This window comes from Myodes glareolus, chromosome 5 (assembly GCF_982192425.1).
Source record: "Myodes glareolus chromosome 5, mMyoGla1.1, whole genome shotgun sequence".
NCBI lineage: Eukaryota > Metazoa > Chordata > Mammalia > Rodentia > Cricetidae > Myodes > Myodes glareolus.
This window is the reverse complement of record NC_142030.1, coordinates 29,918,703-29,944,353: the sequence shown is the minus strand read 5'-3', so window position 1 is coordinate 29,944,353 and position 25,651 is coordinate 29,918,703. Positions and strand designations below refer to the sequence as shown.

At 43.2% G+C, this 25,651-nt stretch overlaps 1 protein-coding gene across 6 annotated transcripts in view; it reads left to right on the top strand.

Annotated features, from left to right (window-relative positions):
- Positions 1-25,651, top strand: part of Arhgef3 (Rho guanine nucleotide exchange factor 3) — a 295,751-nt gene that overhangs the window by 262,387 nt on the left and 7,713 nt on the right. For 5 of the 6 annotated variants that reach the window (XM_048420871.3, XM_085687791.2, XM_048420870.3 and 2 more), the window contains 5 exons: positions 3,099-3,269; positions 7,633-7,695; positions 10,076-10,172; positions 10,326-10,402; positions 21,271-21,528. In XM_048420871.3, coding sequence (XP_048276828.1) covers positions 3,099-3,269; positions 7,633-7,695; positions 10,076-10,172; positions 10,326-10,402; positions 21,271-21,528 — 666 coding nt within the window. Of the gene's footprint in view, positions 1-2,432; positions 2,452-3,098; positions 3,270-7,632; positions 7,696-10,075; positions 10,173-10,325; positions 10,403-21,270; positions 21,529-25,651 lie in introns of those variants that run through there. The other variant, XM_085687793.2, reaches the window with a different exon arrangement.

Here is a 25,651-nt window from a genome sequence, read left to right as displayed (position 1 = left end):
ATGCCCAGGGAAGAATGAGTTTTTTCTATGCTAACATGAAAAGGTATGGTTGACTGAAAAGAGAAAACATTCTGTTTTCTGTAAAATACTTAGAAGAAAATTGGAAAGGAGTAGAATGCAGCAATACCAGGAAATGGATTTGGGGGAAAAGAAGAGAATTTGTATTTTTAAAATCACACGATTTGTAGAACATGGAAGTTTCACATTGGTATGAATTGGTTTCTGACTCTTGGGGGAAGTCCAAGGCTGCTCAGACTGAAAGCGGACGAGATGGGCGACTGAGCCTTTAAGTGAAAGTGGAAACTGATGTCGCATTCTGCGTCGTCTTCTTTGTGTATTTTTTCTTTCGGTTCTATAATTCCCACCTGCCCATCAGAACCACAGAGAGAATGGGTTGTTGACTCCCTGCCTTGTTTTGATCTCCTAGGACTGTGGCTAATTGATTCTGAGTGTTTGCAAGCTACACCCATTTAGTATAGTTGCTATTTATAAGGGACTTGTTTAAGTGATCCCAGGATTTGTGCAATACCTCTAGTGACCTGGGCAAGCACTTTCTTGCTGTCCTAAATGGAGCGGTTCAGATTTCATGAGCTTTCCTGTGAGTCAGGGACCCACAGAAGTCCCTGCTAGCCCAGGAGCTTGCTTACCACTTGCAAGACAACACGGGCCTGCCTCCACAAAGCTCTGCAAACATCCTGAAGCCCCTTTGGAAACTCCTTGTTATATTTTCCATTTTCTCAGACTCTAAAAAATTAGAAAGTAAGCTAGAAGTTACCTATACTGTCCAAGTGAAAAAAAAATGAGAAATTGATGGCATTTTAAATATCTGCTCACAAAGGATTTGCATAATTATGCAGTGATTATATACAGATTTTAATGCTGGTCAATTTTGCATAAAGGGGATTTTTAGAAGCTAAATTATCTCAGAGTTGTCTTAAAGGGTAGACAATATTCTATCAACAGGTGATTCTAACTTATTTAACAATGATCTTAATGGTGGAGCCATCTCTAAAGCCCCACCCCCACTCTAATTTTTAAGTAGAATATAAACTTCCCTGATGAGTTCTAATTGATGAATTTCATAGTTGGATCTCAAATAATTGAGAGCTACCCTGTAGTGTCTTAGTGATGCAGGCTTGCATGACACGTTTAAAATCAACTAAAATTAAGTTAAATAAATAGAGCAAGATGTGGTCACTGTTATGTCAGAAATTTATCTAAATGGCAGAATAGGGAGGAGGGAGGACATTGGTGAAGCCTTCTTAAAAAGGAAAGATCTGAGCCGAGTACCAGTGGCGCACGCCTTAAATCCCAGCACTCAGGAGGCAGAGGCAGGTGAATCTCTGAGTTTGAAACCAGCCTGGTCTACAGAGTGAGTTTCAGGGCAGCCAGGGCTTTTACACAGAGAAATCCTGTCTTGAAAAACCAGAGAGAAAGAGAGGGAGAGGGAGAGGGAGAGGGAGAGAGAGAGAGAGAGAGAGAGAGAGAGAGAGATCTGTGTTGTGTTCTGAAGACAGGTGAGGAGTTATTGGGAAATGGGAGAAATACCTTTGAGAAAGAGACAATTGCTCAAAGGAAGCCCTGAGGGATAGCACAAAAGCAATGTTTGAGAATAGCAGGGGTGACTGACAGGGGAGTGGCTGGATGTTGCTATGACCCGATTCTTGGCCATGCTGAGTGGAAGCTCACACAGAGGGCCCAGGAGCAGCACACAGGGACAGTTGTTAAAGTGTGTGTTGGAGGATGTTGTCGGTTTTTAGCAGGTAGCACACAACTGTAATCTCAGCTCTTGGGAGGCTGACGTAGGAGGATCCTGAGTTTGAAGGCAGCCTGGGCTACACAGTGAGTTCCAGGACATCCTAGGCTGTGTAACCAAAGAACCTGTCTTCTTAAAAAAAAAGATGTATTTTAGTATCTTAAAGTGAGTGTAGATGTATGTGTGTGTGTTTGTATGCATGTATGTAAGGGCAAGTACCCTCAGGGGCCAGAGGCATCAGATTCCCTGGAGACAGAGTTAGAGACAGTTGTGGATACTGAAATCCGAACTTCGGTCTTCTGGAAAGGCTACAGCATCTTAATGCTTTAATGTTGGTCATCTCTCTGGCTTCATGAGAACTTGTCTTTTTAAAAAAGAAAAAGAGCGTTTTTTGAGTCTTTTGCCTTTCCGTTTCTGGTGAGCATGTTGAAATCTTGCAGGGTAAAGACTACAGATGACACATTCGCCTTCTTTTGTCATGAGAAAGCCCCGTGAGAGTATATTTCAGTCACAAGGCTGAACTTGGGGTGATTAGGACCTCTAAAGGCAGCTGGGCCTCTAGAGTTGCCTGTGTCGGGGTAGACATCGTTTGCTGCCTGGCTGGTACCCGGTATGCATATTCATTGCAACGTTTTGAGCTGATAGAACCCCAGCTACTGGAGACAGAAAGAGCCCGTGTAACTAAAATGACTAAGGTTAGTCCTTCCAGACTTCAGGCACAGTGGGATCCGGGAGCTTAATCAGTTCACTTTGCTAAAGCTTGTTTGCTTTTGCATCCTGTGTGTCCCTTTTATGACTCCTGTGGTAAATAGGTTGTTCCGTGCGACCAGGGAGAATTTGCTTGCGTTATCTCATAACTCCCAGCACCAGAGTAACCCTCCCCTTTTCTCTCATAAATCATGTGACAGAGGATCGGGATGATGGCACTGTCTGGGTTGACCAGGCCTGGATAAGCCTACCTAAAGTATTCCGGGAGTGGGGGATACCAGGGATAGCGGGATATGGCTATCCACCACTATTTCCCTTGTGCCTGTGAAGAGTAGACGCCCACTGGAAATAAGCCACTGGGCGTGTGCTGGAGAGCTGCCTTTCGCATGTGAGCCTGGCCAGTCTGGTCTTGTTCTGTAGTTGAATGTCCAGGTCACACAGGATGTTGCCTCCAGCATGTTGTGTGAAAAGGCTCCTGTTCTTTCTCCTCGGTGGCCCACTCCTTCAAAGCTTTGGCCATGCCCTTTCTGTCTTGCAGATACATGATTTGTGTCTGTCAGTGATAGGAAGCTGCTCACAAAGGATCCACCCAGTCCTGCTGCTGACCCTATGATTTCTTTTTCTCATTGCGTAGCGGTCCATTAGCTTCCGCAGTGAGAGCCGCCCCGACATCCTGGCCCCCCGAGCCTGGTCCAGAAATGCCACCTCCTCAAGCACAAAGCGGAGGGACAGCAAACTGTGGAGTGAGACCTTCGATGTGTGTGTCAATCAGGTGCTCACGGCCAAGGAGATCAAGCGACAGGAGGTAAGCTCAGGACCCAAGGAGCTGCCTGTGTGTCGGCCGCGAAGGTACCCTGTAGGCGAGAGCCAGTGCATCACCCTCAGAGCCACATCCTGTGGAGGGTACAGGATGGGAGAAACTAAAAAGCCAACATCCAGCTTTGTGAGCCTGGCCCGACTGTAAAAATAAAGTGATTTCGCTGTGTTGAATCCAAGAGTCCAGTTAGGATTCTTATACTCACAAAGACTATATTATATAATGAATACTATATTATATATCTATACTATACTATACATACATATACACATATATATACACACATAATTTCATATATATATATATATATATGACAATATATTTTACTTCTTTCCTTCTTTCTTTCTCTCTTTTTGGTTTTTTGAAACTGGATCCCTTTTTGTAGTCTTAACTGTCCTGGAGCTCACTCTGTAGACCAGGCTGGCCTTGAACTCACAGATCCGCTTGCTTCCGTCTCCTGAGTGCTGGGATTAAAGACATGTGCCACCACACCCCGCTGCGGTCATTTTACTTATATTTTGATAGTAACTTTTAGATGTTTTTTAAAAAAAAATATTGGGCTCTTGTAATGTTGGTCCAGCTTTCTAAAGAAAAACTTTTCCTTGCGGAGGACAGTTAATTTCCGTATGAGTTTTCCGTATTCCCATCCTTAAGTAGCTGTGATGCCATCCCCTTCTACAGAGGGCTTGTCAGTGCAAGCTCTGCTCAACTCTGCCTCCACTGGGATCCTGGGAGTGTCTAGTTATTGTTGTTTGTTTGGGGTTTGGGGGTTTTGTTGTTTTGTTTTGATACTGAGTCTCCCCATGTAACCCTGGCTAGCCTAAAACTCATGATGTAGACCAGGCTAGCCTCAAAACTCTCAAAGAACTCTTAGCCTCTGCTCCCTGGTGCTAGGATTAACAGTGTTCTCTCTCCCTCCCCTTTCCCCTCTTCCCTCTTCCTTTTCCTTTCCCTCAGACAACCTGACGCTGGCAGAAGGGGTACTTGAAATTTCGTGGTTTCATGACCAAGCTGTCCTTCCCTAGGAACTGATTTCCCAGGTCTACTTGCACACAGGTCAAAAACTAAGCTTGCAGGGTTACTCAGAGGGGTAATGCCTGCAGCGGTGCTACTAGTTCAGGATGAGCTGAACCTCTATTACCAGGAACTGCTGAAACCCTCAAAGCTCTACACAGATGCAGAAATGGGGCAGGCATGTTTATATGTATACTTGGTTAAGTAGATAAAGCAGGGAACAAAATTAGGATGCTACTGTGTATATAAAATTATATGTATGTTACTTTGTTTATATGTTCATAAAAATATTTCTAGAAGGATGCCCAAAGAATTGGCAACAATGTTTCCTTTTGAAGTCCCCGAAAGAAGGCACTGAGATCTTCCCATGTGCACTCCATCTTGTGCACTCTGTGTTGGGTACCATGTAGATATATTGCCTACCAAACAGTGAGCAAAGGCTTTAAATAATGCGCGCACTCTCAGAAATCCTGTGTGGAAATATGGCAAAGTCATATATGAGATTAGGATGTGGGTGCTTGGTCTTCACTACTTGCCATGTAGAATCTCCCACCCTCAAGTGGAAGATTGATTGGTGACTATCAACCATTGAAAGCTTCCGGCTGTGTACTAGCTCCCAGTCAGACCCAGGCAAGAAAACAGAAGTGCTATCCAGTGCTATCCAGTGACAACCCCAGCCTGTCCTGGTTTCTGTTTTGTTTTGTTTTGTTTTGTTTTTTTCTCAACTTAACACAGCTAGCTTGTCTGGAAAGAGGAACCTCGATTGAAAAAAATGCCTCCATCAGACTGCCTACAGGCAAGTTTGTGGGGGTGTTTTCTTGATTAATGATGTACATGGGAAGGCCCAGCCCACTGTGAGCAATGATGTCCTTGGGCCAGTGGTCCTGTATAGTATTAAGAAAACAGGCTGGAAGAAAAAGAAAAGGAAGGAAGGAAGAAAGGAAGGAAGGAAGGAGGAAAGAAAGAAAAAGAAAACAGTCTGACAGGCTAGTAAGTAGCTTTTCCTTGTGACAGTGGTTCTCAACTTTCCTAATGCTGGGACCCTTCCATACAGTGTCTCATGTTATAGTGAACCCTCAACCGTAAAAATATTTCATTACGACTCCATAACTGTATTTTTGCTACTGTTATGAATCATAATGTAAATATCTGCTATGCAGGACCTAAAGGAACTGGGACCCACAGGTTGAGAACACCACTCTACGACCTCTCTTCTAGTTTTTGCCTTGAGTCTGGCCCTGAGTTCTCTCAGTGACGGACTGTGACCTGAGAGTTGCTTTGTTTATCCCACAATAGAAACCAAACTAAGATCTACCGGCTGACCCCTGGAGAAATAAGTGAGGCTGATGGTTACAAGTGATAAACAATGGCCAGAGATTTCATCTGTCTGCTGTCTGGATCGCCATAGAAACCCAGAAAACATAGTTTTAAGAGCTGAATGGCTAAACACGAGTTCTGGAAGGGTGGTTTGGTAGATACAGAGAGGGTGTAGGTTGCTCTCATACCTTCCCTCAATCCTGCCCTCACCTGATGCTCACAGCCTTTATGATAGCCTGTAAACCGTAAACAGGACTATTGCCCTGAGTTCCGTGAGCAGTGGTGGCAGATTAACCTGAGGAGGGGTCATGGGAGCACTGACTTCTCACCGCTGAGGAAAGTCACAGACTATTTAAGGTATTGATTAGCATGTAGAAGGGTGAAGAGCCTTGGGACTGAACCATCACTCTGGGGACCTGGTGCTATCTCCAAGTAGGTAGCATTAGAATTGAATTAGATGACAGCTACCTGGTGTCTGCGGCATAATTCATTGCTTGGAGTGCAAAGGGAAGTCCCCCCAGAAGTGACCTGTGTTATGAAAATGGAGAAGGAAAAAAAAAACCAGAAATGGGGGTAGGAAGGGAGAGAACGGGAGAAGAAGGGGGGAGGGATGGAGGGAGGAAGAAATGGAAAAACTGAGTTTGTTATTTCTGCATTCTCAGAGTTAGCAGGATGCTATTGTAGGTGATTTAAAATTTCCTCCCTTATGTTTTCCTGTATTTTTTCTAAGTGCTATTGACGTCCATATGTGTCTTGTTCAACCTGCCAGCGTAGGAAAAGGAAGGACAGAGTGCAGATTAGAAAGGCGTTAAGGCAGGGCCAGCGGCGGTGAGCTGCAGTCAGGATTTGAACCCGGTGCTTCTCTTCTTTTCTCTTGTGGAATCCTGTGGGCCTCCTCTCTTGGGGATGAAGGGCGCTGGTCATAGTAGTTGATGAGCTCCCTCCCATAAAGCAGATGGCCAAGGAAATCCAAGACAAGTCCATTTAAGATGCTACTGTTGGAGACAGACAGCTGAGAGCTACACAGGACCCCTGTGCTATTTTTGTAACTTCTCATGCGAGTGTAATTATTTCAGTAAGCCATGGGGTGGGACTTTGCTGGACCTTGGGGAGGGTTGTCCCCATAGCCCAGGATTCTGTCTCCCCTGCTCTGTCCCATTGCAGTGCCCTCTTGTTGGTAAACTTCAGGTAGTGGCCAAGCCTGGAAGCGGCTGACTTCTCCTCTCCAGCTGGGGACAGTAGAGTTGTTCCTGGATTGTCATCTCAGGCTGGTAGTCCTTTCGTGCCGTAATGTTTGCCCAGTGTTTGGATTCCCGGTGAGAGAGGAGAGCGCTGCGCATCATAGCTCCTTAGATTATGGTGGCTTAATGGAGCCAAATCTGAAATGATGAATTTGCACATTCTTGAAAGAATCAGTTCCTGTAATCTCATTTATTGTGCCTGGTGAGACTTTAGAACAAATTGACTCCATCAGATTCTGTTTACAGTGATAAAATGTTGTGGGTTCTTTTTATAATCCCAGTAGGTGATAAGAATATAGCTTTCTTCTGAGACTCGCCTTCTTTGGGGAAAAAAGAAGCAGACTGTGATGGTCTGGTTAATAACTCTGCCAGATCCGTTTCTGACTGCAGACTCTTGATGGTTTCTTATGCTCGCCCCCATAGCAAAGATACAGAATCCAGCACTTACACCCTTGATGCAGTTCCCTGCTGTTGGACGTCATCAGTTTAAAAATGCGAAGGGCGAATTGGTAGGTGGGAAATACATGTAAAAGTCCTCACAAACAAGGCTTTTCTTTGCCATTTTTAACTCCAAGATGCGTTTGCTTCAGGATAATTTGAACTTTTTTTTTCCCCTACAAGGTATTAAACTCAGGGTCTTGCACATGCTCAGCATACATTTTTTCTGAGTGTACCGCAAGCTTCATGCAACTTGAGGAAATTCAGAACTTTTGAGTGCTGGCACTGTCTGAATTTATAAAGGAAAGAACTGAGCAAGTCTGTTCTCTCTTACTTTGCAGGCAATCTTTGAGCTTTCTCAAGGAGAAGAAGACTTGATAGAGGACTTGAAATTAGCAAAAAAGGTGAGCTAAGATACAGTAGCTGTTTGAGTCACCTCATGTTTTTTTCTGCCCTGTGAGTCATTTCACGGTCCCAAGATGATGCATTTGAGCAGCTTCTTTGTGACTAACTCAAGTCATCAGAAATTGAAAAAAAAAAAAACAAAACAAAACTTTTGACCACAAACGAACAGTGAAGGAAATGGCTCAGAGCAAGAAGGTAAATAGCCCTCCACACCTGGCACCTGCCGGATGCCACCGAGTGTCTAGTGCACCTCGAAGAATGTATCTGCTTAAATCTGAAAGCCCTCATGGTGGCCTGCCTGCTTTTGTGTGTACTTCATTGTCCTAGAAGTCTTTCTTGAGCTACTCAGGAGGCTGAGGTGGGAGGTCCTAGATTATGAGACTAGTCTGGGCCATATATTGAGAGTCTGACTCTTAAAACACACCCAAAAAAGAGTCTCATGTAGGACCTCTTTGTCCACGAGAGAAACTATCATTTATAGAGAAACAGATTTCTAAATCAGGGTAAAGACAATTGATTCCTGAAAGTCGGTAGAGTGAGCTGCATGTTCGTATAGTCTAGAAATTAGGGTCTTTCGTACGGAAGTAGGGTTTCTTTGGGGGGTGGGATTATTTGTTGAATGTGCTGAGCATCAGACTCAGACCTAAACATTCTGCGCACATGATCTACCGCTAAGCTAGACCCCAGCTAAAGACATGTTAATCCACATTATGTGGGAGGAGGGAAGGACACCCTTGCCTTATATTATGTACATTCTTGACAATAAACCCTTTTTCCAGTGACCTCCCTAGTTTGGAGGCTCAATTCAGACTCCTTCAACTTGTTTTGTTATGGCTTCTTGAGGGGATCATATGTTCAGAAGAATGCTTGTTGACCTAAGGTCCTTGGTTTAAGTTCTGCTAATAGGAAGTTCTACCTCCTACACTCCTGAGATGGCTAGCTAGGCTTTGCACGGACACTGCCAGAAACAACTGTTGGGTAGGCCAGAGGCAGCAGCTCAGAAATAAAAAGGCATTTAAGTCTGGAACACATCATATGTCTAATCCCCACTTCCTGAGTCAAGATTTCCCAAATATAAACACCTTCAGATATTTCTTGACCATCCCCTGACTTATGAGTCAGAGGGGTCTGTTTCTCCCCAAACCCCTTTTTCCTCCTAGTCATACACCTCTGCTTCCTCACAGGCACCAGCTCAAATCAAGGTCATTCTTCTATGGTATTTCCAGCCTCCTCTCTGCACATGACTCACCTCCAGAACCTTCCTTGGATACCTTCCTTACCTTGAATTTTCCGACCTGTTAGAGCCCTTTATAACTTGATTGGTTTTGTTTTCTGATGTGGCAACCCTCCTGTCATTAATCTTAAACTTTTTAAAAAAATATATATTTAAGTTTCCATGCATCTTTAAAAAAACTCAATTAACTTTATACAACTCTTTGAAGACAAACATTGTCATCTGTCTTATTTTGCATGTGTTTATGTGTAGTATATGTGCATGTATGTAAGCCTGTTCATGTGTATGTGGTCACATCTGTGTTTATGGATGCCAGAGAGTAACATGAGTCTCCTTCATTGGATCATCACCGTGTTTATTGGTGCAGGTTCTCTTGATTGAACCAAAACTCATCAATATAGCTAGTCTAGCTAGTCTGGTTAACCAGTTTGCTCTAGTCTTCTGTCTGTCTGTCACATTCCCAGTGTTGGGAATGTATGTGAGTCACCATACGCACCCAACTTCGAAAGATCTGAACTAGGTTTGGCAAATGTTTGTTGGTGCCTAACGTTAATAATGAAAGGTCCAACCAGTTTTCTTTTCTATTCTCTTCGTTTTGTTTGTTTATCCATTCGTTTTTCGAGACAAGGTTTCTCAGTGTAGCCTTGACTATCCTGGAACTCGCTCTGTAGGCCAGGTTGGCCTCTGCCTCCTAAGTGCTAGGATTAAAGGTGTGTGCCACCACCCAGTGAGCAGTTTTCTTTCCTTTTAGATAGGTGCTTACTTGAAAAAGCCCGTTGTTAGCTAATCTTGAATAGAGTGGGAGGTTTTTCAAAGTGTAGAATCATGTAGACTTTGAGAGCCTGGTAGCAATCCAGACTGCTCTCCATGTAGGACGTTTGCTCCTTCCTACATATATGATGTATTAAAGGATAGAAGGACTTGGGGAAATCTACCTTAGCTTATCAGCAGCCGCAACAGGCTACAGGCAGAACCGGGTTCCCTGTACCTCCAGCCACATCTGTCTGCTGCTTCCACGCTTAGGGGAGAAATTATAGGAAGCCAAGTTTTGTTTATTGTAAAGCACCTCTTGGGAATCACTTACACAAATGACTGAGCTCCTCTGAATTTAACATTCGTGTCCATCTCTTGCCCATCTTCTACAGGCCTACCATGACCCCATGCTGAAACTCTCCATAATGACAGAACAAGAGCTGAATCAAATTTTTGGAACACTGGACTCTCTGATTCCTCTCCACGAAGGTACAATTTTGATCCCAGATGAGCCATGACTGGTAGCCTTAACTGAGTTCTCTTATAGCAAATCTGTGATTGTGTAATAATGTGAGAAGCCCAGTATTAACCTTCCACCCTGCTCGTGTTGGAATGTCTAACAAAATGTTTCTTTCTTCCCAGAGCTCCTTAGTCAGCTTAGAGACGTTCGGAAGCCCGACGGCTCAACTGAGCATGTTGGTCCCATCCTCGTAGGCTGGGTAAGAAATGTTCTCTGGTCTTATTTGAAGATAGATTTTACATTAGCTGGACTTTTTCCATGTTGGCAAATTCTGGTTATCATGTCAGATTAAAAAGTCAGACTCTTGATACATTGAGCCTTTATTCTTCAAAGCCTGGAAACAATTTTTTTCTTGTTGCAGATTTATTGCATTTAAAGACAACCTTGCATTTTTGCAATAAAGTAAACTAAAAGTGCACATGAAACTATTGCTAGTTTCACATGAAATAAAATGACACTAGGTTATATTGAATTTAGCCCAATTATCGCAATTTCTCCTCTAAGTTTAAAATTAACGTATTTATTTTTTTCTCAGGACATGTTATTCAAGAACCTTACCACTGGTCTGTCTATCTCCATGCCCATTTTGCCATCTTGCCCCTTATTCTGAGGCACATTCTCACTAAATTGCCAACACTGTTCATGAACTCTCTTTGCAGCCCAGGCAGGCCTTGAATTTGGGATACTCCTGCCTCAACCTTCCAAGTAGTTGGGATTTACAGGCCTGTGCCGTCAGGCCTGGCTTGACATTCTTGTTCATCACCAAAAATAGATAGCTCTTGCTTAGAATGAGTAAAACTCTGGGTTTGATGCTCAGCACTGGGCAGGGTGGGATAGGGCGGGGCGGGGCGGGGCGGGGGCTTGATCTAAATGTAGTTTAGATCTGAGTCTGTGTGGCTTATACTTAAAACATATATTTCTGGTCCTAAGTAACTGCTGGGTATACAGACCGTCATCCAACAAGACAGATTCCCTTTCTTAAAGAACAAAGATGGGACCTTCAGTTAGGGTTCATGAGTAATGTGTGGTCCTCATACTGAATTTTTGTTTAGTTGAGTATGTAGTGACCACTTGTGTCAGTCACTTAGACAAAGCATGTGCTATTTTGCCACCATCCTATCCACTCCCTATTATCTACCTGTCCCGTGTCCGTCAGTGAATACTTGATTGCTCCACCCCAATTCTAGATATTTTTTGTAGTATGAGGGCCGGCTTGTTGGGGTATCTGTCCCGCCCAGTACCCCACAATCGGCAAGCCCCAAAGGAAAATCAATCACACAGAGATCTCTATAAGTTATAAAGCTGATTGGCCCATTAGGTCAGGCTACTTATTAGTTCTTATGACTTATCTTATTCAGAACCCATTATTCTGATCTATGTTAGCCATACGGCTTGGTACCTTTTCCAGCTGTCAGCTTTCATGCTGCCTCTTTGGTGGTCTGCGCAGGAATTGCAGAGGAACCTCCCTGCTTCCCAGAATTCTCCTGTTCTCATTGCATCATCTCTACTTCCTGTCTGGTTTTCCCGCCTATACTTCCTGCCTGGCCAATCAGCGTTTTATTAAAATACATGATTGACAGAATACAGATAATTCTCCCGCACCATTTCCCTTTTTTTTTTTTAAACAAAGGAAAATACCCATAATCCATTTGTTGGGAATGTGGGTGTAGTATTTCAGGCTACTTCCTGCTGGTTGGGGGCGCTGATGATCTTATGGGGACCTAAAGAAAATTTAGAGTTATAATCAAGTCCTGACTGGAGTATCCTGTGAGTCCTGATCATATTTGTTATAAAGCAGGTATTGAAAGCAGATAACTATAATGACTTCTTCCAGGCAAAATTAGATCTCTTGATCCCTCTGGTTCACCCAGAATTCCAGGAAAATGGCAGGGAGTGCAGCGACAGAGGGTGGTGCAGGGTTTTCAGTCCTACCGCCGTGAGTGCTCTCTTTCCAGGTAAATTTGTTTCTAACCTTCAGGTTCTCGTTGATGTCACATGGATGTGCAAAGAAATCTAACACTGGTGTCTGACCTGGGGCCTCTCAGTTACTGCCATGCTCTGGAAACTTGGGAGGGTCCCAGGACTTGGCTGTAGTTCAGAAGTCAATTTTAGTACCAAGGCTGAAATAGCTCGAGAATATCTGCGAGACAAGTAATGGTGTCAGCTGAATAATTCAGGCCATGCGCTTCAATATTTCAGGGGAGGTCATTCATCTCAAACTTTTGACTTTGTATTATTAGCCATGGTATTGTTTCAAACTTCTTCAACTACAAAGACAGTTCTGTGGATAGTGTGGGTCCACTGGACTCAGAGATGGTTCAGTGAGAAAGTCTACATCAGTGTGTTTAAACTTCTCCAGTCTGTGGAGTGAGAGCCCTTCAGAGTTAACTCTGGAGTCCTGCTTGGATTTTTTGTGCTAGAGTAATATAGGAGGATGCTGATCCTCTAAGCATTGCTTGCAGATGATGACATTGTTTCAGATTCAGGCTTGAGGATTTTGCCTTCGTTGCTTCTTTTCGCCCTGAAATACCCTTTTGTCAACTTATATTATGAGGTTAGTTTGATCTGGGGCCTGGGGAAGGCTCTAACAGTCATGGCCCATACATGCCCAGAGGAAGCGTGTCCATGCCAGTCTCTTGCTGCTGGACCCTCCAGGCATCAAATGGGTCTTGAAGCTTGAAGAGCAGCCTGAAAGGAAACAAGTGGCCCATTGTTGCCAGCTCTCTCGTGAGAAATGGTTTTTATTTATCAACCAAAAAGCTGTTAAGTGTTGTTTTCTCTTTTAACTCCAGGTGTGTTGGTATGAGCGAGAGCTATACACCAAGGAGTCAGTCTGTTTGAGTTCTAGTCTTTTAAACAGAGAAAAATAAATATCTTACTAGACAATAAATGAGAAAAGTCCAGGCCCATTCAATCCATGGAAAATTGATTTATTTTCCCGCAAAGAAAAAAAAATACGCTTTGAAAGAGTGAGATATCCCCGCTCCTCCATCCCCCATCCCCCATGCTTGCCCAGGACAGCATCAGCTGGGCCTTTGACCTTAGAGTGAATCCATGACTTAGGCTTTGAAGATTTAAACAGATGGGATCTTTGGGGAGCTGCCCTGGTTACAGACGGTGGAAGTCCCTTTCCTAGCGACTCACCCTGTTTGAGCAAGCCCTCCCTGTCACAAAGACACAATGTCCCAAGTGACTGGTCTCACTAATAAAATAATTTATAAGCTCTCCAAGGCAGAAAGTGCTCCTGTTTCATTTAGATCCTTGTTAAATTTTAATTCCAAAGAGGGAGAAAGGGTGCATGGAAGTAAAATAATCCAGATATATTCTAACATTTTTTTATGTTAGGGGGCTAGAGCTTCTAAATGTGTCTGTGTGTGTGTGTGTGTATTTTTAAAAGTGCTTTCCATATATACTTATACATGTGTATATGTGGGCTTTTTAAATTTTTCCATTTTTTATTTTTCGACAGTTCCATATGGATAATGACTTTTAGTGGTTTTTACCCTTGTCCCCCCCACTCATATCCTCTCTCCCACTGAAACCCTTCTACTTCCCAACTTCCCTTCTACTTTTGCTTCTTCTTGTATGAGCCATAGGATTTACTCATAGTTGCTTGCACAAGCGTGAGTGAGAGGTTATTTCCAAGAGCCTGGGCAATTTACCAATGGCTATACCACTGAAGAAAGTAACACCCTCTTCCTTAGCAACCATTAATAGGCCCTCAGGGAGGAGTGGAGCCTCATGGCCCCTCCCCCATCCATGTTGAAATGTTGATTGGCCCAGTCTTATGCAGATCTTGTACAGACAACCACAGCAGCCATGAGTGAGTTACTTACTCAGCTCCTTCTCCTGTTAGACGACTTAATATCTCTTTAAACAGACGACTATCAAGAATTTGGGATGGGGGCTGGTAGGATGGTTCTGGGCTCTAGGGGCACCAGCACTAATATGCACATGCCTACCCCCCACACACACACATAATGTATAATTAAAATAATAAATATTTTTAAAAAGAATTTGTTAAGGGGGAACTTGAGAAGTAATCAATAGCTTAAAGTCATTGTGTTTACCGGAAATTCAAGATCAGGCTGGGCTACTTGATACTTTGTTTCAAGATACCCCAAGGATAGTCTGTTTCACCCACTCAAGGCTAGGGAAGCACACATAAGGAGAAGGAAGGATGGAAGTCAGATGATTGGGAGATAGACAGCAAAATGGCATCTTCTGACCATGGCACACCTATTCCCTTTGAGTTCCAGGACAGCCTGAGCCCAGTGAGACTGAATCTTGACCAATAACAGCCCAACAACAACAAAAGATAGTCATGATAGCCAGTGCTCACCACTGATTAACCAGAGGGCAATCTGTGAAGTATTTTATATCCCTTGTCTCACTAAAGGGGAGGGGGAGGCATTTGCTCTACAAATTCTGTGAGTGGAGAAGCTGAGGTTCAGAGCCACAAACATCTGTTCATGTTTGTTTCTGAAACTAATGCTGCATTCCCAGAGTCTATTTTTTTTTAATTTTTGTTTTTAACCACCAAGTTCTTACCTCATTTTTAAAGAAAATTAGATTGTATACATTTTGAGTCATGCTCAGGAAATGAGCACCTTGTCAGGTGTGAACAAAAGAGCAGAACCTAAGGTAGTTGCCATGGTAGCCGGTAGCAGGATCAGAGAAAGCAATGGCCTGTAGTGAGGGGCTGCAGGCAGGCCTGCTTTTCTCCTCACCCGGCTCCCGCACGGCTAGCTTAGTCCCAGAAATAATAACACACAAGTTATATTCATTTAAGCACTGCCTGGCCCATTATCTCTTAGAGAGTTAGTTACTGACTAACTCTCATATCTTGATATTAACCCATTTCTAATAATCTGTAGCACCACGAGGTGGTGGCTTACCGGAAAAGATTTAGCATGTCTGACCTGGTGGCTGGCTCCATGGCGTCTGCCTCACAGCCCTCTTCCCAGCATTCTGTTCTGTTTTCTCCGCCTACCTAATTTTCTGCCCTATCAATGGGCCAAGGCAGTCTCTTTATTGACCAATGAAAATAACACAATAGACAGATAACCCTCCTCCATCATTTCCCCTTTTTCTGTTTAAACAAAAAAGAAAGGCTTTCATTTTAACATAGTAAAATTACATATAACAAAACAGTTATCAAGCAAGAATTACAGTCACAATATTTATAACTAAATCTTTATCATAATAAAGGAAAACTATAACTACGACTATCCATTCTTTAACTCCATTAAAGACTCCAGAAGGATATATTACCTAAGTAAACAAGAAGTAAGCAACTTCCAAAACTCTAGAAATGACAGAGACATCTCGCTGCCTGGACAGTCACCCAAAGTTCCTCTGTATCGTTGGGGCACCCATCTTCAGCCTTCAGGCCCATAATATCCAGAGACATTTTCATGAAGCAGGAAATTTCAAAGGCAATTCAGTCACTATCTGCTGTGTCCTGCAGAATGTCTCGCAGACTCTTTCATGAATCAGGAACCCCGAAATATCATCTCACCTTTAGGCAAGTTCAGCAGTCCTCTCTCTGCGGGTTCTCTGTGTCCAGTTTATACAACAGTCCAGGCAAGAGCAGTTTCTTGCCCAAATGGCTAACCAACTCCATAAGGAGCCTCTTCGATGCCCATCTTCCTCTTGAAGTAGACTGGTGCTGCCAGGAGCAGACATGTCTCATTGTCATGAAAAGTCCTAAGTTATTAAAACATTATATGCCATGCTCTGTAGTCTTTGAAAGATATGAATGTCTATCTGAAATATATCTATGCACTTCTAAAAAAAATCAGACTAACATTACTACAAGCTTTACTATTATCGATGATTATCCATTAACAACCTATATTTTCTAATTATACATTACATTTTTAAAATGAACTACACAATCACAATACATCAGTCAAGATCAGAAATATATATACATATAACAAAATTGACCTTAAAATCCATACCAATGAAATTATTCATATCTATATCATATCCCCCTTTAAATGTAAAAGAACATTTATAAACAATATTTGGGAATATGGACGTAGTTATTTCTCTCCAAACTTCTTCCTGCTGTATAGGGGCGCAGTTAATCAGGTCTTTCATGGTAAAACCTGTCTGCCAGGTTCATCTCAGTCGACAGTTGAGTGAAGTAATTTTTTGAGGGTGTTCACAGCAACCTTTCAGGAGGGCGTGGTCTATCATACCATACTGGGATAGAAGCAATACACAGGGTCTCATCCTCTGTGAAAACAAAAGAAGAACCTCCTTTCCAAAGTATCACATCCTTAGATCCAAATTCAGAAGTCAAGGTATTTTCAACATATCTATCTTGGATTAGTTCAGCAGCATTTATAAACAAAAGTCTTTTAGCAGCTGTTGCTCCTTCCTCAGCATTCAAATAATTCAAAGAGAGCATAATAGCATACAGTATTAAGATTCTCTGTGTATTTTCCATCTTTATGCAGCTTTATTTTTAACCTCTATTTCTTTTATTTTTACTTTTACTTTTTGACACAGGTTCTCTGTATATCTTTGTCCTGGAATAACTCTGTAGACCAGGCTGTCCTTGAACTCACAGAGATCTGTCTGTCTCTGCTCCCCAGTGCTGGGATTAAAGGCATGTGCTACCACACCTTGAACTCAGAGATCCTTCTGTCTCTGCCTCCCAGGCATTGGGATTAAAGGTGTGTACTACCACACCTTGAGGTCACAGAGGTCAATCTACCTCTGCTTCCCAAGTGTTGGGATTAAAGGTGTGTACCACCACATCCAACTACTTTCTTTCTTTCTCTTTTACCCTAAGAACTTTAACCTTTAGCCTGCATATATTTTTAACACATAGTAAACCATTTAGAGGTTTTCTTTGTCTTTGAACCTCTCTTTACTGTATCTCTCTTTTTTATGACCACATGAGTTCAAAACCGTGGCTTTGACGGTTAGACCCAGTCCATTTTTTAGCTTTCCAGACTCATATTAGAGGTACCATTGGAGCCTTTTACTGCCACAACTCTATGGCGTTTCAAGGTCCAGCAAACAAGCTGGAGCATTCTGCTCACAGACCACACTCAGTCGGACTGCCTGCCTGAAAGAGTCAGAGTTTGCCCTGGCAGGACGGCCCAGAAAGACGGCATTTTAAAACAGCGCAGCGTTTTTCCTGCTACGACTGAAAACCGAAAAGCATGCGTTCAGCTTTTCATCAATACCATTTAAGTGTTTCGCAGCAGGACCTCTTAATGAGCTACAAAGTTTTGCAGCTAAAGCTGAGTCAGGAAGCCTCTCTTAGATGAGAGCACTTGCTTGCTTGCTCTAGCAAACAGAGCAGACCTGAGAAATTGCTGCTACCAAGAAAACGTGCTTTACTCTATTCTTTCCCAAGCTTTCTCACGCTTTATGTGGATTCAGTTATCCACGTTGGCGCCATATGTAGTGAGGGGCTGCAGGCAGGCCTGCTTTTCTCCTCACCCGGCTCCCGCACGGCTAGCTTAGTCCCAGAAATAATAACACACAAGTTATATTCATTTAAGCACTGCCTGGCCCATTATCTCTTAGAGAGTTAGTTACTGACTAACTCTCATATCTTGATATTAACCCATTTCTAATAATCTGTAGCACCACGAGGTGGTGGCTTACCGGAAAAGATTTAGCATGTCTGACCTGGTGGCTGGCTCCATGGCGTCTGCCTCACAGCCCTCTTCCCAGCATTCTGTTCTGTTTTCTCCGCCTACCTAATTTTCTGCCCTATCAATGGGCCAAGGCAGTCTCTTTATTGACCAATGAAAATAACACAATAGACAGATAACCCTCCTCCATCAATGGCCCGTTGCACAGAGTGGCCAGAGTTCCTGGGTAGTTCATCTCTGATGATTACCACTGATTTGCTTCTACTTAATACAAACATGGCTGATTTCCAGGTCTTTAGAAAGGCGAGGAGGTGGAATGAAATGAAGAGAGCCTGAGGTGCTTTTGAACTCATTCTGAAAATCTGAATGGCAAGCATCTCATCAGTACTTCAAAATATATGGTTTTGGTTTTGTTTGTCATCTGAGTTTCTGTCCTGCCCCACTCCCACAGTCATTAAGTCCCAAAGAAATCACACAGAGGTCTACATTAGTTATAAACAAATTGGTTCATTAGCTCAGGCTTCTTATTAACTCTTATAACTTATATTAGCCCATTATTCTTATCTATGCTAGCCACGTGGTTCCATACCTTATTCAGCGGTGTAGTCACATCTTACTTCTTCTGTGGCTGGGTCACAACTGCGGACTAGGACTTCCTTCTTCCCAGAATTCTCCTGTTCTCATTGACCTGCCTCTACTTCCTGTCTGGTTGTCCTACCTGCCTGGCTACTGGCCAATCAGCATTTTTATTAAATTGACAGGGTACAAACCACTGTCCCACAGCAGTTTTGTTTTTGTTCTTTTGTTTCTCAAGACAGGGTTTCTCTGTAGCTTTGGAACCTGTTTTGGAACTAGCTCTTGTAGACCAGGTTGGCCTCAAACTCACAAAGATCCGCCTGCCTCTGCCTCCCAATCGCTGGGAATAAAGGCATTCGCCACCACTGCCTGGCTCAAAATATATGGTTGAGCAGAGAATTTCTGGAGCTGTTTTTAACACAAATCAAAACGTTATTTTGTGTGTGTGCTTGTGAAAGTGGAAGGAAGAAAGACATTCTCAGGAACATTAACTCAGCAATGAATCTTTTATAAATACTACTTCTCTGGCAACTTTTTCTACACCGTGATGAGGAAATAATTTCAATAAGAAGAGTAAAAGTCATGGCAGGACATCTAAAACCTTCAAACGCTACCGCTTGTGTTTTTGTTGATTTGTTCCTTTGGGATTTTTACATGTATTTGCATTTTTGTGTATATGTGTGAGCATATGTGTGTCCAGAGGACAACTGGTAGGAGCCTGTTCTCTTGTGTATAGAAATCAGAAGTTAACTCAGGAGAGTTGGCTCCTTCTTACCATAGGTCCTGCAGATGAGGCTCAGGCCTTCAGGCTTAGCAGGAGGTTTCTGGCTGCGTCTCTGTTTGGCTTTTGAGACAGGATCACAGTGTGTAATCCAAGCTGGTCTTAAATTCACTCAGACAGCTCTTGAACTTTCATCAGTTCCCGCCTCAGACTCTGTGGTGCATGGATAATAGGTGTGAGCCACCACACCCAGAATTTTGTTTTAGTTTAGGTTTTTATTTGTTTTTGATTCTGCCGTTGTCTTTGAGAGCATCGCTCCCAAACCATCAACTGTTCTCTAGTTCTACAATCCATTAATCTTTAACTTATTTGTTCATCCAGAATATAGACTTTGTTGTTTAATGGGTACAATGCAAAACCATGAGCATGCAGAAAGAAAAGACTCCTTTGTCCCTGCCTCTCCTTGAATGCTGCAGAGGGGTGTCGTGGTGGACACACACAGTCTCTTCATTGGCTTCCAGAAGAGGGCGATGCAGCTGGGCAACTGGCCACGGTACTGCTGTGGGCAGCTGCCCAAGCATGTCAGCCTAGGACGCTGTTAGGAGGGAGGAGTAGCAGACTGGGATGAGAGGCTCTTACTTGAGTCTCTGATGTGGTGTTTGCCCAGTGTGACTGATGGACGCGTCAGGGAAATTGGCGTTTTGCTGGAATGAAGGCAGTGGGGTTAACACGTTCCAGGTTAGGCTGAAACTATTCTTGCATGATAGTGTGATGTGATCTGGAAAATGGTGCCAGAAACATTTCCTGGCCTGTCAGAGCTCATTTAGAAGATTTTTAACAAATAATTCCTAAACTAATTTTTTTCCTAATCATACTATTGCTTCAAATTCTTGAGACCCCTAATAATTGGACCACCTTGGAAATGCTTGTACTGAGCAACACAAAAGCCTAGATTGTGAGTTTGATCCTTGCTTTCTGTGTATGCCACTAAGTCTTCCAGAAAAGTCTCTTTAAATAATCCTAAAATAAATTCTGCTTTAAAAAATGAAAGGAGATAAGACTGGAGATGTGGCTCAGTGATTAAATGTGCTTGCTACTCTTCCAGAGGAAGTTTCCAGAACTCCCATAGGATAGCTCACAGTTGCATATTCCTGGGGTCTGAACCCTCCTCTGTCTTCCAGAGGTCCCAGCAGAAAGTGTGATACACAGAGACCAGTAAATGCGCACACAGACACACACACACAAAAAAAATTCTCACAATTAAATCAGTTTTTTAAAATTAAAAGGGCTCTGGGGAGATGGTTCAGTAGGCATGGTGTAGCAGGGTGAGGATCTGTGTTTGAATTCCCAGCATCTTTGTAAAGCCAGGCTCATGTGTCTGTGACCCCAGTCCTAATGTGAGCTGGGAGGTGGAAATGTGGGAATTCTCAGAAGCTCGCAGACCAGCAAGCCTAGAGTCCCAGAACAGCTGCAGCAGGTCAGGAGACCCTGCCTAGGATATGCACCAACACCTAGGGCTGTCCTCTGGTCTCCACATGTGTGTTGTGCCACACGTGTCCCCTCCCACACACACACATCATCCCACAGAGAGACATATATGTCACACACAGAATTTTAGAACAATGTATGTGGTACCTGAGGAATGATAGCCAAGGTTGTCTCTTGTCCTCCAAACACATATGAACACCAAAAAATAGACATAAAATGAAATTAATTCATAGCTTCTGCCTTACCTGCCCTACTGACTGCCTTAGAAGGATTAGAGAAATTCTGAGACTGGGGTGTAGCTCAGGGGTAGAACTTCAAGCATGCATGGGGCCTTGGGTTCAGTCCCAAGCACTAACACTAACACACTCACATACCACAAACAAACAAAAACCCTGTTCTATATGCTTCTACAATACTGATCTTTTTTTTTTTCTAGCTTAAGTTGCTAAACAAAGATGACGAATTTTGATAGGATCTTTAAAAGAGGAATGTAAAACTAAGAAAAGGACATGTTTGTGTCTTGTCTGTCATTTTGAAGATTGCACTGGTTGGTTTCTTCTGCCCTTCCATGCTGACCGGGTCTGGAGACTGATTTGGTGTCTGCTCATTCCTAACAGTGATGCTGACACCCAGCCTTCCCTTCTGTTTCCTTCTCAGCTGCCCTGCCTCAGCTCCTATGACAGCTACTGCAGCAATCAAGTCGCTGCTAAAGCCCTCCTGGACCACAAGAAGCAAGACCACAGAGTCCAGGATTTCCTTCAGCGCTGCTTAGAATCCCCCTTCAGCCGCAAACTAGATCTCTGGAATTTCCTTGATATTCCTAGGAGCCGTCTAGTGAAATACCCGCTGCTCCTTCGAGAAATCCTGAGGCACACACCAAATGATAATCCAGATCAGCAGCACTTGGAAGAAGCTGTGAGTTTGCCTGTTTACTTTTCTCTTCCTGCGTTACTCTCCATAATGTCTAGGGGTGGGTCAGTAGGTACCGAATGCATGGGGCCCAGCAATCTTGGACTTTTTTTTTTTCTTTTGGTTTCTTTTCCTTACCCGTTTCTAGTTCCTCATCCATAAAACAACATGTTTACATAAAGTAGCTTAAGATCCATTTGGTTCTAAAACTTCTCTTACCAATTGTGTGTGTGTGTGCATGTATTTGTTTCTTTGTTTAACTGGCTTCAAACGTGTGGCCCGTCTTGGTCATCCAGTCTCAGCCTCCCAAATGCTAGGATTACAGGTATGTGCTACCATACCCAGCTCAGGTTTTACACTGTTCTTGATGGCCTTTTATGCTGCTCCAATCTAGTTTTAGAATTGCAGACTGTGAGAGTCAAGATATTTCTGGAGATTTTAAATGAAAAATTTTTATTTAGCAAGAAAATGGGAATTGGCTTCTAGCTAGACCAAAGGTCATTTGTGAAGGGTCACCTGTTTAAGATCTAGCTCCCATCTGCACCCAAGTGCAGGAGGGTGCCTGATCAACCTCCTACTTGCCACCGCACCCTCATTTAGAAAATGTTTATTGAGCATGCTGTCAGCACTAGAGAGGCAGGGGGCTTCCAAGTTTGAGGGCATTCTGTGCTACATAGCAAGTTAAAAACCAGCTTTTCAGCTGTGTGGTGGTGGCGCACGCCTTTAATCCCAGCACTCGGGAGGCAGAGGCTGTGAGTTTGAGACCAGCCTGGTTTACAAGAGCTCGGGAAAAAAAAGAATACCCACCATCAAAAAGAGGGCTAGTAAGATGGCCATACAAGTCATACATGGTGACCTAAATTCAATTCCCAGAACCTAATTTGGAAGAAGAGACCCAATTCCTTGAAGTCATCCAACCTCCACTTGGGCACCATGGCATACATGTGCCTACACAAAACACATATACATGTAGCCAGAAGTTTCTGTCCCACCTGGTCCTGTGGCCATTCAGTCCCAAAGAAACACACAGAGGCTTATATTAATTATAAACTATTTGGCCTGTTAGTTCAGGCTTATTATTAACTATTAACTTATTATTAACTAGCTCTTACAACTTAAATTAACCCATAATTTTTGTTTTTTTGTTTTGTTTTGTTTTGTTTTTTTCTTGAGACAGGGTTTCTCTGTAGCTTTGGAGCATATCCAGGAACTTGTTCTGTAGACCAGGCTGGTCTCAAACTCACAGAGATCTGCCTGTCTCTGCCTCCCAAGTGCTGGGATTAAAGGCATGTGCCACCATCACCCAGCTTAACCCATAATTCTTGTCTATGTTTAGTCATGTGGTTTGGTACCTTTTCTCAGTGGAGCATTCTCATCTTGCTTTCTCTGTGTCTGTGGTGACTGTGTCTCTGTCTTTCCTCTTCCCAGAATTCTCCTACTCTGGTTGCTCTGCCTATACTTCCTGCCTGGCTACTGGCTAATCAGTGTTTTATTAAACTAATATGAGTGACAAATCTTTACAGTGTACAAGAGCGTTATCCCACAGCACACGCATGCACACACATACATATACTTCTTTTAAAAATGGTAGGATGAGGAAGACTTAAAAAAGCAACTCAACTTTCTGACCTAGCACAGTAATAGGAACATTTATGTCAGTATTTTGGAAATCAGAAGCCTGAGCCTGCTGATTAAGCCAGTCATCTCCCAGAGAAGAGTTTTAGTAGGTAGTAATAACATTAGTACAATTGCTGATATTTATCAAGTACCTGTAACATGAGGGGGGTCAGCTTGTTTGTGTTTTTCTGTCCTGCCTGGCCCCCCAGCTGTTTAGTCCCAGAGAAAAAGACTCTGTAAATTATAAAGCTGATTGGCCCATTAACTCTAGTTTCTTATTAGCTAACTCTTATATCTTGATTAACCCATTTTTCTGATCTATTTTAGTCATATGGCTCAGTACCTTTTTCAACAGGGCAGCTCACATCCTGCTGCTTCGGTGATCTGGGCAGGAGTGGGAGGAATCAGCTTCCTCCTTCCCAGAATTCTCCTGCTCTCCTTGGATCATTTCCACTTCCTGTCTGGTTTCCCCGCCTCTACCTCCTGCCTGGCCAATCAGCGTTTATTTAAAACATGATTGACAGAATACAGACAATTCTCCCGTACCAAGTACCCAGTAAATTGACTTTATATAATTGCCTTCCAGACTGTTATATCTCACTTAACACTCATTGCAACTTGTGAGACAGCTCTAAATCCTGTATCCGCTGCTTTATAGTCCTGTTCAGTGAGCAGAAAGTTAGTCATGTCTTTGAGTCCTTCTTGCCTTGGGAACTTCAGGGAGCTGTCTTGTCTTGGAAACTTGGCGAATTTACAAAACTGGTTCAGGAGCCTCCACGACGGAACAGGGAAGAGTGAGGACAGACTCCCTGGTTCATGAGGCACACAGTGTCTGGAAGGCCCATCATACAGAGACCAGGCCCTGTTCTTAGCACAGAGAGTGGAATCATGGGTGTAGGGGATGAGCCCCCTCTCATGTTGTCTGTTCTAATTGCTGGGAAGAGCCTTCGAGTTGCCTCCTCTCCGTATCTCATCCCGGTGAGTGGATGGTCTGCAGGAATACCACCAGCAGGGAGCCCCAACCACTCTAACTACTTGTGTGAATCGTGTGAGCCTGTGCTCAGTTTTACTGTGAAGATTTCTTCTTTTTAAAACACAGCATTTAAAACACACTGACCTCTTTTTTAAGTGAGCTGGTTTGAATTTAGAAACAAACAGCTAGGGGTGATTGCAACATGAGGGGATATGCTAGTTACCCATTTCCGTGTTCGTAAAGTGTAAAGCCGTCAAAAGCCGAGCCTGCACCTGACGGTCATTTTCTTTAGCCCTGTACTGATGGACACATCATGGATGTGCTTGATAAACACAGAAATCCATAGTACCACACTTGACTTGACCATACATTCCTGAATAATTTTCCCATCCATGCAAAGGGAAAAAAATAGTCTAGTGAGTAAGTCTTTTCCACACCAAGGGAGTTGACTCCGTTTATCCCGTGACTCAATCTAAAGATGGGGCTGGCTTTCCGTGCAGGTAGAAACTACTTCGTCATGACTAGGATTTCTTAATGTGTTTTTAGAATGTGTTAGAACTGCCCCCTAGAAGAACTCCCTTTTTTTATTTTATTGATTAATTGAGACAAGGTCTCGTATGGCAGAGTCTGGCTTTGAACTTCTGACCCTCCAACCTTTGCCTCCCAAGTACTGGGAGATATATACTACCAAAGAGAAGTTGTTAAAACAGAACTTTGAATATCCAGGTATTTAATGATTTAAAATGTAAGGATTGTGCCAGGCAGTGGTGGCACACATCTTTAATCTCAATACTCAGGAGGCTTGGGCAGGCAGATCTCTGTGAGTCTGAGACCAGCCTAATCTACAAAGCGAGTTCCAGGACAGCCAGGGCTACACAGAGAAACCATCTTGAACCTCCCCACCCACATAAAAAAGAAAAAAAATATTTAAGGACTGTGGCAGCCAGAGAATGATCCTGCCAACCATTTCCCCCTAAAACAGCCTTACTTTTGATGCAGCTACAGTGGGCACTGCCATTCCTGGTTCATGTCAGGAGCTGCTAAGTGGATAGCATTGTCACACAAGTAACTAACTAGATAGACAGGGTGTTGGCTCCTTACAGTTGTGTTTCTCATTGCCTCCCTTTTCCAGAAAGTTCTTACCTTCAGTTTGAATCCTAGCAAGATGTTCAACAACACATGTAATTATAACACACAACCGCTGTGACTGTTCATTACTGTCGGTCTCCTGTACGTAACTAGAACTCTCGGAAATCATGCAGAATAAATCTCCCGCAAGACCGGGTGTTAAAAAGGCCAGAACCTTGGAGTATCGGGTTAATACAACACAAAACTCTATGCTTTGTGTGTTGAAGTGGATTCAGAGTGTGGAGTCATGCTGCTGGCTGTGTTGCTTTGCCTGTGACTATTTTGTCACGTACCAGAGAAAAAAGCTGCATGAAAGTGGTCGGAGCTGCTCGAGGAACCACTGTAGCTTATGAGTTTGTAACTCTTCGCATGACATGCCACCTGCTCGGTTCCCGAGTTAAATGAGGAAGT